This window comes from Anolis sagrei, chromosome 6 (assembly GCF_037176765.1).
Source record: "Anolis sagrei isolate rAnoSag1 chromosome 6, rAnoSag1.mat, whole genome shotgun sequence".
NCBI classification, from domain to species: domain Eukaryota; kingdom Metazoa; phylum Chordata; class Lepidosauria; order Squamata; family Dactyloidae; genus Anolis; species Anolis sagrei.
The window spans coordinates 14860744-14872928 of NC_090026.1; the positions used below are offsets into that span (position 1 = coordinate 14860744).

Genomic DNA, 12185 nt, shown 5'->3' on the forward strand with positions numbered 1-12185 from the left:
TTTGCTGTACTGTGTTTTTGAGGCTTCGGCCTGTGTGAGCCGCATCGAGTCCTTCGGGAGATGCTAGCAGGGTACAAATAAAGGTAATAATAATAATAATAATTGAAACATTCACACCTAGCTCCAACAGACAAGACTCCTTTGTCCCACCCTGGTCATTCCACAGATATATAAACCCTTTTTCCTAGTTCCAACAGACCTCACAACCTCTGAGGATGCTTGCCATAGATGCAAGCGAAATGTCAGGAAATGCCTCTAGAACATGGCCCTATAGCCCGAAAAAACCCACAAGAACCTGGAAGGAAAGCTGTGGATGTTTTCTTTGAAGGCTGAGGGACCACAACTCCCAGCATGCCCTGCTCCTTTCCCCCGCCCCCTGAGCCCTTGGGTCGCCTTGCCTAGCTCCTCCCTTCTGCGCCCTGATTGGCTGCGGGGCGCAATGGCGGGCGGGCGAGTGTCTCGTGCCAGAGTGGCAGCAGGGGAAGCTGCCCGGGGCTCGCTTCCCGCCGGAAGGAAGAGCAACAACAACAACAGCAGCAGGAGCGCAGGCGAAGGGATGCCAGGCTGGGAGCGGGCGGCGCGGCTGTGCCTGTGCGCGGCGGGGCTGGCCCTCTCGGCCTACGCCTTCCACGTGGAGGCGGCCAAGGAGCGCGACGCCGCCTACCGCGCCATGTGCGACCTCAGCGCCAGCGTCAGCTGTTCTCGCGTCTTCACCTCCAGGTAGATGCCTTGTGGGCGTATTCAGTCTAGGTTCTTGTGGGTTTTTTCGGGCTATAGGGCCACGTTCTAGAGGCATTCTCTCCTGACGTTTCGCCTGCATCTATGGCAAGCATCCTCAGAGGTAGTGAGGTCTGTTGGAATTAGGACAATGGCTTTATATATCTGTGGAATAGCTGGGGTGGGGCAAAGAGCTCTTCTCTGCTGGAGCTAGGTGTGAATGTTTCAACTGACCACCTTCATTAGCATTTGAAGGCCTGGCTGAGCCTGGGGGAATCTTTTCATAGAATCAAAGAGTTGGAAGAGACCTCATTGGCCATCCAGTCCAACCCCATTCTGCCAAGAAGCAGGAATATTGCATTCAAATCACCCCTGACAGATGGCCATCCTGCCTCTGCTTAAAAGCTTCCAAAGAAGGAGCCTCCACCACACTCCGGGGCAGAGAGTTCCACTGCTGAACGGCTCTCACAGTCAGGAAGTTCTTCCTCATGTTCAGATGGAATCATAGAATCAAAGAGTTGGAAGAGACCTCATGGGCCATCCAGGCCAACCCCATTCTGCCAAGAAGCAGGAATATTGCATTCAAATCACCCCTGACAGATGGCCATCCTGCCTCTGCTTAAAAGCTTCCAAAGAAGGAGCCTCCACCACACTCCGGGGCAGAGAGTTCCACTGTTGAACAGCTCTCACAGTCAGGAAGTTTATTTATTTATTTATTTACTGCATTTGTTGACTGCCGTTCTCAGCCCTAGGGCGACTCACGGCGGTGTACAACATATAAAAAGACAATTTACAATGAAAGCAATATCATAAACAACAATAACAACATCACTATTAATAATACCATTACACTAAATCATTCGCGACGTCTCATCATAGAATCTCAATCCAATCTCATCCATATTCCGTTCCACTTATCATTGCCAATTTGTTGTAGCACTTAGTCAAACGCCTTCTCAAACAACCACGTCTTTAGGCTCTTGCGGAATGTCATAAGGGAGGGTGCCTGTCTGATGTCTACAGGGAGGGTGTTCCACAGCCGGGGGGCCACCACCGAGAGTTCTTCCTCATGTTCAGATGGAATCTCTTTTCTTGTAGTTTGAAGCCATTGCTCCATTGCATCCTAGTCTCCAAGGAAGCAGAAAACAAGCTTGCTCCCTCCTCCCTGTGGCTTCCTCTCACATATTTATACATGGCTATCATATCCCCTCTCAGCCTTCTCTTCTTCAGGCTAAACATGCCCAGCTCCTTAAGCCGCTCCTCATAGGGCTTGTTCTCCAGACCCTTGATCATTTTAGTCGCTCTCCTCTGGACACATTCCAGCTTGTCATATCTCTCTTGAATTGTGGTGCCCAGAATTGGACACAATATTCCAGGTGTGGTCTAACCAAAGCAGAATAGAGGGGTAGCATTACTTCCCTGGATCTAGACACTATGCTCCTCTTGATGCAGGCCAAAATCCCATTGGCTTTTTTTGCCGCCACATCACATTGTTGGCTCATGTTTAACTTGTTGTCCACGAGGACTCCAAGATCTTTTTGTTGAGAGGTGTTAAGATGTGCCTGGTTGTTTCCTCTCTGCTGCTTTGCTGTTGTAATTTAATACTGTTTTTTTTAATACTGGTAGCCAGATTTTGTCCATTTTCATGGTCTCCTCCTTTCTTGAAGCATCCACAGGCATGTTGAAATTGTCCACATGCTTGTGGATTTCAATGGCTTCTCTGTGTAGTCTGACATGGTGGTTGTTGGTGTGGTCCAGCATTTCTGTGTTCTCCAATAATATGCTGTGTCCAGGTTGGTTCATCAGGTGCTCTGCTATGGCTGACTTCTCTGGTTGGAGTAGTCTGCAGTGCCTTTCATGTTCCTTGATTCGTGTTTGGACCACGCTGCGTTTGGTGGTCCCTATGTAAACTTGTCCACAGCTGCATGATATACGGTAGACTCCTGCAGAAGTGAGAGGATCCCTCTTGTCCTTTGCTGAACGTAGCATTTGTTGGATTTTCTTGATGGGTCTGTAGATTAGGAAGTCTGCTTGACTTGAATTCATCTTTCAGGCAGTCACAATTCTGCAGTTCTGCCAGTTCTGCCAGTTCCATTTGGTAAATTGTATCCACATTTTCAATGTCAATAGAAAACAGGTTACAGAAAAGCTGTATGCCCTGTTCATGAAGATAACGCTCTTTTAATCTAATTTGGAACTCTTTTTGTTGTGTCAGGAGCGACCTGAGAAACTTCAAGTCGCTTCTGGTGTGAGAGAATTGGCTGTCTGCAAGGACGTTGCCCCGGGGACATTGCCCGGATGATTTGATGTTTTATCATCCTTGTGGGAGGCTTCTCTCATGTCCCCGTATGAGGAGCTGGGGCTGATAGAGGGAGCTCATCCGCCTCTCCCCGGATTCGAACCTGCGACCTGTCGGTCTTCAGTCCTGCCGGCACAGGGGTTTAACCCACTGCGCTACTGGGGGCTCACCTTTGCAGTGAATCCACACATGTTTTGTTTAGGAATACAACCAATGGTTTTTCCGCTAACAGATTTTGAGTTGTGGGGAGATGGCAGAAATTCCTCTCCTTCACTTGTTTGATGAGGTCCAGTACATCTTGGGGAGGTGGGGGACTCAATCCTTCTCCACACCTGGTGGGCTAGGTAAATGTCCTTGGTGGGCCGCATGTGGCCAGTGGCCCGTAGTTTGAGGACCCCTGGATTAGACCGTAACACAATTTTTGTTCCTGGTTTAGGTAAAGATAAAGGTTTCCCCCTGACATTAAGTTTAATTGTACCCAACTCTGGGGGTTGGTGCTCATCTCCATTTCTAAGCCAAAGAGCCTGTGTTGTCTGTAGACACCTCCAAGGTTATGTGGCCAGCATGACTGCATGGAGCGCCGTTACCTTCCCGCTGGAGTGATATCTATTGATCTACTCACGTTTACATGTTTTCAAACTGCACACACACACACACACACACACATATATCTCTGTATAAATAAAAATGTAATGTTAGTTTGTGGGATTAACATAACTCAAAAACCACTGGACGAATTGACATAAAAGTTGGACACAATACACCTATTAGGCCAACAAATGATCATCGCTCTTAAAAACACCGAAAAACACAATAGAAGAGACTTAAAAAGCAAAAACAAACAAACATTACAATGCATGCACAAAACCACTTATATACACATATACACAAATATATACGACATATACACAGACTGGGCCACAGCAACGCGTGGCAGGGGACAGCTTGTGTGTGTGTATGGCTAGAGTCAAAATATGTCAATACACAAATGTCCTATTGCTATAAACTTCAGCAAAAATACCAATTGGAATAATGAGGAGAATGCCAAACTTGTATAGTACACAAGCATGGGAGTTCAGACTGCTCTTTGATTGTAGGTCGACTATAAAGCCCAGCAACTACAACTCCCAAATGACAAAATCAATTTTTTGACTGATGGTCACTCCTTGGGTTAGTAGGTGTCTTGTGGCCAAATTTGGTGGCAATTCGTCCAGCAGATTTTGAATTATGATGTCACTCAAAACGAACAGAGCATTTAGATAGAGAGAGAGAGAGAGAGAGAGAGAGAGAGATTTGGATAGCATAGGGAAGCGTTATCACTTCTGTGGTGTTTGTTTTGCTCTCTGTGCCCCTGTTCAGATTTCACCTCACCTTCTGTCCTGTGACAATTAGATTTTGAAACATTCGGCTTGTTGGAGATAAAGCTTCAGTGGAGGCACATTTTCCCCATAATAACTTCCAGGACTGAATTTCCCTTCAGAGGGGTAGATTTCTCTTACTTCCTGTTGTCTTAGCCCGTCCTTAACTATGAATTGTTTATAAGCTGGATGTTTGTAACTCAGGGACTGCCTGTAGTTTGGTGAGGTACTGGCACGCTTTGATAGAGAAGGCTCAGAGTCTTGTAAAACCTAAACTCATGATCCCATGGCCTTGAGACATGGTAGTTAAAGTGTCAAACAAACCACTTTAATTCTACAGTGTAAATGCACCCTGAGAGGCGCATGCCAGCAAACCCATTGATCCCTGGAGCCTAGGCTTAGGCTGGAGATGAGTAACATTTACTCCTATTCTTATCTCATTAGAGTTTTTTGACATTTTATCCTGCACATGTGGCCCATCCACTGTCACTGTGATTGTGTTTATTGCAATGTTATTTTGTTATTCTATTCATATGTTTTTAATGTAATTTTGATGCTGTTGCTTATGTTTTGGTTTTATCTTGCTGTAATATGTTGTCCGGGCTTGGCCTCATGTAAGCCGCCCCGAGTCCCTATTGGAGAGATGGTGGCAGGGTATAAATAAAGTTTGTTTGTTTTTTTGTCATGTCAGGAGCGACCTGAGAAACTGCAAGTTGCTTCTGGTGTGAGAGAATTGGCCGTCTGCAAGGACGTTGCCCAGGGGACGCCCAGACGATTTGATGTTTTTATCATCCTTGTGGGAGGCTTCTCTCATGTCCCCGCATGAGAAGCTGGAGCTGATAGAAGGAGCTCATCCGCCTCTCCCCGGATTTGAACCTGCGACCTGTCGGTCTTCAGTCCTGCCGGCACAGGGGTTTATTATTATTATTATTATAAAGTTTATTATTATTATAAAATGTGACCCTTTAAAGATGGTTGGACTCCAGTTCCCATCATCCTTCACCATTGGTCCTGCTGGCTAAGGCCAATTGTGGTGTTCTCTCCATCTCCTTGCCCATCATGCTCAATCCAATATATTATTATTATTATTATTATTATTATTATTATTATTTCCATTCTGTAACATATTTCTTGCCCCCTTTTTCTTTCCAGGTGGGGTCGTGGTTTTGGCTTGGTGGCCGGCCTCTTGGGATCTGATAGTGTGTTCAACCAACCGAATAGCATCTTTGGGATTGCTTTCTACATTCTTCAGGTTCTTTTGGGTGAGTGATAACATTCGTTTCGTCATTCATAAAGATCCCAGGGTGATGCATTGGGGAACAAAATATTCAGTAAAAGGACCATAAATATAACTGTGCATGCTATAAAACCAAGAGAGTCCTCAATTTGGGGGAGAGTGGGTTAAAAAGTTTGTTTTCTTTGGACTTTTGGTTGTCCTTGCAGCTGAATTCTGGGAAGTATAGTCCAAAGTCTGTTTAAAATTGGACTGTAGCAAACAGACTGTGGAGATGTCTGTGTGCAAGAGTGCATGTTGTGTACACACATCTGTGTGTAAATATGTTTCGGTACAACCTTTCTCTGTAAAGCCACCTTGAGTCCCCTTTGGGGTTGAGAAGGGCAGGGTATAAATATGGTAAATAAATACATTCAGGAGTAAATTACCTTTCTGAGGGGTAGATTTCTCTCACTTCCTGTTGCCTCACTCCTGTTCTTAACTAAGAGTTGGATGTTTGTAACTTGCAGACTGCTTGTAGTAAGTTAATTAGGATGTGGTTTGTTTTTGTTTGTTTGTTTGTTTGTTTTGCTTTCATTTCTGTGGATGAAAGCAAAGTAACCTTGCATCCTTCTTCTTCCCAGGTTTCTCCACCAGTGGCTTGGCGGCCATCGCTCTGTTGGGCTCATCCTTGGTCTCCATTGCTGGCTCGCTCTACCTGGCTTACATCCTCTTCTTTGTGCTCCATGACTTCTGTGTGATTTGTGTCAGTACTTACATCCTCAATTTCGCCCTGCTCTTTCTCAACTACAAACGCCTCAGCTACCTCAACCGGTCTTGGCAACGTCATCCAGCTAAGACCAAAAAGCAATGAATATAAAACCTGGATTATGCTATGATGGTGAAGCTTTAGACTGATCTTTCGAATCTTTTTATAAGCCTTTTGTTTAGCATAAATTTGCTCATTCAGCTTGTTTTGTCCTCTTCCCCCAAATCAGTGAGACCAGATTTTTCAGCATTCCTCTTCTCTGTGCCTTTGGATTCCAATCAAATTAGGACTCTGGGTTCTATTTTGAGTCTTAGATGGTTGTGTTGACCTACAGAACTCAATACCTTCTTTTTAAATATATATATAAAGCTTATTTTTATAGGCCTTCATATAGAAACAAAAACCATGTTAATATAGCAACAAAAACATATCAGTCTGTGCAAATATAGCTATTGCTGGTTTTGCTTTTTCAAATGGTATTAAAGTGAGAATTGTTGACAATTTGAAATTAGACAGTCATGGGAACAACCTAATTTTGGTAGGAAACGTCTTCGATTTTTAACCACACTAAACATAATTGAGAGTTTGCTATCTTTTTAATGGTCCTCCAAAGTTTCCTGTCAAATTCTCAGCCTAAAATTGTACAAAAATGATATTTTTTAAAAAATACAAAGTTATGTTCTAACACTAAGTTTGAGAACCGCACCACAATTTCCCCTGGTTAGTGGTCACACTGATGTTGTGTCCTGCCAAATGGTTTACTTTTCCAATTATTAATAATAGTATGCTTGTGTATAATTTATAAATATAATAAATATACTTTATTTATATTCCACTCTATCTCCCCGAGGGGACTCAGAGAAGATTACAGAATACATATATGGCAAACATTTAATGCTGTTATACAATTAACAAAGACAGATAGTACACAGACAGAGGCAAGGCTTCCCTTTTTTTTTTCATTTCTGGCATCTGGAGACTGTGCTCAACTCGGCCATGGGGAGGTGCTGTTGTTCCATTTTTCTACGCCGAGGAGCCTGTTGTCCATAGATGCCTTCCTGATTGAATTGCTGGCATGTTTTCAGGGGCACCTTTTACCTCCCTGCCACAGCAGTACCTATTTATCTACTTACATTGCTGTTTTTGAACTGCTAGGAAAGCAGAAGCTACGACTGACGGTGGGAGCTCACCCCAACCTGCAGCTTGAACTGCCAACCTTCTGATCAGGGAGAGAGAGTGGTCTAGAAATAAAGTATTATTATTATTTGTAGCTGGCATTTTAACCTGCTGTGCAGACCGCGGCCTTTTACGGCTAGGCCTACGTTAGATAGGCTGAAACAATCTACTTCAGGCAGGAGACTCTGGATTGCCATTTAAAAGACAGTAAACTGTTATTTTTAGTGGGTTTGATAATGCTAGACATTGCAGATAAATGAAAAATAAACCAAACCTGCATTCAAATTTGTTAGCATTTTATTTTAAATTCTGCAAGCTGGGGCTTTATGTGGAACTCTTGTTTTGACAAAGGATGTCTGGCATATACCGACAAAATGCTGACAAATTGCCTAAAATGAATGCATTGCTCAAATACATTTCAGAAACACTGTGACAGGTAGCAGTAAATGTCAGCAAACGTATAACATATTACATATCTCTAGAAATATATACAGGTATGTGTAATATTTGGGATCATTTCCATTTGTTGCTACATATTACACATTTCTATGTTCAGACAGTTGGATTGTGTACACATACCTTTGTCAATGGGTACTGACTTGCAGTATAGTCCCATTGGCTTGGTTAGAAGATAGTGGTCACATTGTGCTGACCTTACGTGCTTTAAAGTTATTTCCATCTTATGGCAACCCTAAGATAATCCTATAATGGGGTTTTCATGGCAAGATTTGTTCGGAGAGGGGATACTTTTTGCCTTGCTCTGAGATTCTGTATGTGTCTATACTGCAGAATTAATGCAGTTTGACCCCATGAAATACAATACTGGACGTTATGATTTGGTGAAGCACCAGAATTCTTTGGCAGAGAAGACAGCAATCCTTGTAAAACTGCAGCTCCAATAATTCCATAACATTGAGCCATTGCAGCCATTGCAGTCGAAGTGGTGTCAAACTGCATTAATTCTACAGTGTAGACCAGACGTGTAGACCAGACAGTGTAGACCAGACAGTGTAGACCAGACAAACTTCGGCCCTTCAGGTGTTTTGGACTACAACTCTCAGCCTACTGGCTGTTAGGAATTGTGGGAGTTGTAGTCCAAAACACCTGGAAGGCTGAAGTTTGCCCATGCCTGGTGTAGATGCACCTTATGATTTGCCTAAGGTCAGCCATTGGATCATCTTATGGAGCCTCCGGTGGCGTAGTGGGTTAAATCCCTGAACCGGCAGGACTGAAGACCGACAGATCGCAGGTTCGAATCCAGGGAGAGGCAGATGAGCTCCCTCTATCAGCTCCAGCTCCTCATACGGGGACATGAGAGAAGCCTCCCACAAGGATGATAACAATATCAAATCATCCGGGCGTCCCCTGGGCAACGTCCTTGCAGATGGCCAATTCTCTCACACCAGAAGCGACTTGCAGTTTCTCAAGTTGCTCCTGACATGACAAAAAAAAAAAAAGCCATTGGATTTCTATAGCTAAGCATCGATTCAAACTTTGGTCTCAAACCACTGTATTTATACTGGCTGCCATCGGACCTATACTAGTTGACTATCAAGAAGCTTTAGCTGTATATGCCCATTTCAGAGAAAGAAAGACTCAGAGTGCATTCATACTGGAGTGCGTTTCCCATGAAGGAAACTGCATAAAATATTTATTTATTTATTTATTGTTTACAGCATTTGTAGCCCGCCTTTCTCAGCCATAGAATCATAGAATCAAAGAGTTGGAAGAGACCTCATGGGCCATCCAGTCCAACCTCCTGCCAAGAAGCAGGAATATTGCATTCAAATCACCCCTGACAGATGGCCATCCAGCCTTGCGACGACTTAAGGCGGCTCACAGAAATAGCAATTTTAGTGCCATACATTAATAAAAATACCTCTAGAACATGGCCATATAGCCCAAAAAAACCTACAACAACCCAATAAAAATACAGTTAAAAACATTTGACTCAATATAAAAAAAAAAGCATATATAAACCATTTAAAAACATATAATCACCGGTCCTGTTACAATCATTATCCAGCAGCATTGTCCAGCCATTCCATGTTCATTCTTCCTATTGCATAATTACCTATTCTGTTGCACTTATAGAATCATAGAATCAAAGAGTTGGAAGAGACCTCATGGGCCATCCAGTCCAACCCCCTGCCAAGAAGCAGGAATATTGCATTCAAATCACCCCTGACAGATGGCCATCCAGCCTCTGTTTAAAAGCTTCCAAAGAAGGAGCCTCCACCACACTCCGGGGCAGGGAGTTCCACTGCTGAACGGCTCTCACAGTCAGGAAGTTCTTCCTCATGTTCAGATGGAATCTCCTCTCTTCTAGTTTGAAGCCATTGTGCGGCGTCCTAGTCTGCAAGGAAGCAGAAAACAAGCTTGCTCCCTCCTCCCTGTGGCTTCCTCTCACATATTTATACATGGCTATCATATCTCCTCTCAGCCTTCTCTTCTTCAGGCTAAACATGCCCAGCTCCTTAAGCCGCTCCTCATAAGGCTTGTTCTCCAGACCCTTGATCATTTTAGTCACCCTCCTCTGGACACATTCCACCTCTCAATCCCTCTCTTGAATTGTGGTGCCCAGAATTGGACACAATATTCCAAGTGTGGTCTAACCAAGGCGGAATAGAGGGGTAGCATGACTTCCCTAGATCTAGACACTATGCTCCTATTGATGCAGGCCAAAATCCCATTGGCTTTTTTTGCCACATCACATTGTTGGCTCATGTTTAACTTGTCCACGAGGACTTCAAGATCTTTTTCACACGTACTGCTCTCAAGCCACGCATCCCCCATTCTGTATCTTTGTATTTCGTTTTTCCTGCCAAAGTGGAGTATCTTGCATTTGTCCCTGTTGAACTTCATTTTGTTAGTTTTGGCCCATCTCTCTAATCTGTCAAGATTGTTTTGAATCCTGCTCCTGTCCTCTGGAGTATTGGCTATCCCTCCCAATTTGGTGTCGTCTGCAAACTTGATGATCCTGCCTTCTAAAAGCTTGTTCAAAAAGCCTAGTTTTTACTCTTATTCGGAAGGACAGGAGGGAGGGGGCCGATCTAATATCCCTAGGGAAGGGAGTTCCACAGCCGAGGGGCCACCACTGAGAAGGCCCTGTCTCTTCGGATTAGAAATTGAGATGAGCACCACACCCCAGAGTCGGACACAACTGGACTTAATGTCAGGGGGAAACCTTTACCTTTAAATTATTTTTTATTAATTATTTTAAAATTATTTTAATTTTATTTTAAAATTATTTTAATTTTCATTATTTTAAACTTATTTTAAATCTTTAAATTATTTTTTATTAAATTATTAATAATTTTTAAAAGGTATTTAATAATTTAAAAAACCAACATCTAAATAAAATGATAGCCTAGCAACATCCTTCAAAGACTACACTTCCCATACTGCCGCGCGCTTCCCTTTTGTTTGTGTTCTATTTCAAAACCAGCGCACTTCCTGTTTGGGGAAAGAGAGAGAGCGCACTGGAAGGGAAAGGACTCCATTTCCCAGAAGGCATTACTTCCCTCCGTCAGCGCTCGCCTGGCATCAGTTCCCCCTCTCCCAAAGAGCCAGCTGGTTCAGTCCGGTCCCTAAAGTGCGGAAACCGCTGCGGCGTTTGGGACTCGGCGGTAAGGGCCCTCCTCGTGGAAGGTACCATTGTGATTGCTGATAGGGGGGGAGCCAGGGAGGGTGTTTAAGATTGAGGCGTTCTAGTCACAGCAACCAAGGAAAGGATGGCAGGCTTTTGTATTGTTTAGCAGCGCCTTGGGGAAGAAAGACATGGTTGTTATGGGGTTCTTTTAATACTGGAGAGGAGCTTGGCAAAGCCAGGACTGTGTCAAGATATTGGGGGCTAAAATGAATGGTTTCAGTTCCCCTCAAAGAAGAGGGGAACTGGTTTAAATGGAACTATAGCCCACCTAAATGTTTAGGGCCTCATAGTTAAAGCCAAGGTCTTGGGCAGTGGTTCTCAACCTGTGGGTCTCCAGATATTTTGGCCTTCAGCTCCCAGAAATCCTAACAGCTGGTAAACTGGCTGGGATTTCTAGGAGTTGTAGGCCAAAACACCTGGGGACCCACAGGTTGACAACCATTGGACTGGGGTGTCCTTGTGGACAACAAGGTAAACATGAGCCAGCAATGTGATGCTGCAGCTAAAAAAGCCAATGGGATTTTGGCCTGCATAAATAGGAGGAGTATAGTGTCTTCATCTTGTTTCATGCCCTTTACTAATAATATATTATTAGTAAATATACTACTACTACTACTACTACTACTTCTAATACAATATTATACTAATATATTTTATATTCCATGTAATATTACCCTAAACCAGTGGTTCTCAACCTTCTTAATGTCACGATCCCTTAATACAGTTCCTCATGTTGTGGTGACCCCCAAGCAAAAAATTATTGTTGTTGCTACTTCATATCTGCAACTTTGCTACTGTTATTATGTAAATATCTGATATGTAGGATGTATTTTCATCACTGGACCAAATTTGAATACTGGTGGGGTTGGGGGGGATTAATTTGTCATTTGGGAGTTGTAGTTGCTGGGATTTATAGTTCACCTACAATCAAAGAGCATTCTGAACTCCACCAAGGATAGAATTGAACCAAACTTGGCACACAGAACTCCCATGACCAACAG

General features: G+C 43.6%; 2 protein-coding genes across 3 annotated transcripts in view; both read left to right on the forward strand.

The window, feature by feature from the left end:
• Window positions 1-410: 410 nt before the first annotated feature.
• Window positions 411-7817, forward strand: VKORC1 (vitamin K epoxide reductase complex subunit 1). The gene is made up of 3 exons (XM_060780181.2): window positions 411-720; window positions 5527-5636; window positions 6232-7817. The coding sequence occupies exons 1-3, from the start codon at window positions 440-442 to the stop codon at window positions 6459-6461; spliced, it is 621 nt and encodes a 206-aa protein (XP_060636164.2). The 5' UTR covers window positions 411-439; the 3' UTR covers window positions 6462-7817.
• A 3228-nt stretch (window positions 7818-11045) lies between these two features.
• The window catches only part of BCKDK (branched chain keto acid dehydrogenase kinase), a 33753-nt gene continuing 32613 nt past the window's right edge, over window positions 11046-12185 (forward strand). The window contains exon 1 of one of the 2 annotated variants that reach the window (XM_060780191.2): window positions 11046-11183. The gene's annotated coding sequence lies outside the window, so the exon portion shown is untranslated. The remainder of the gene's footprint in view (window positions 11184-12185) is intronic. The other variant, XM_060780194.2, reaches the window with a different exon arrangement.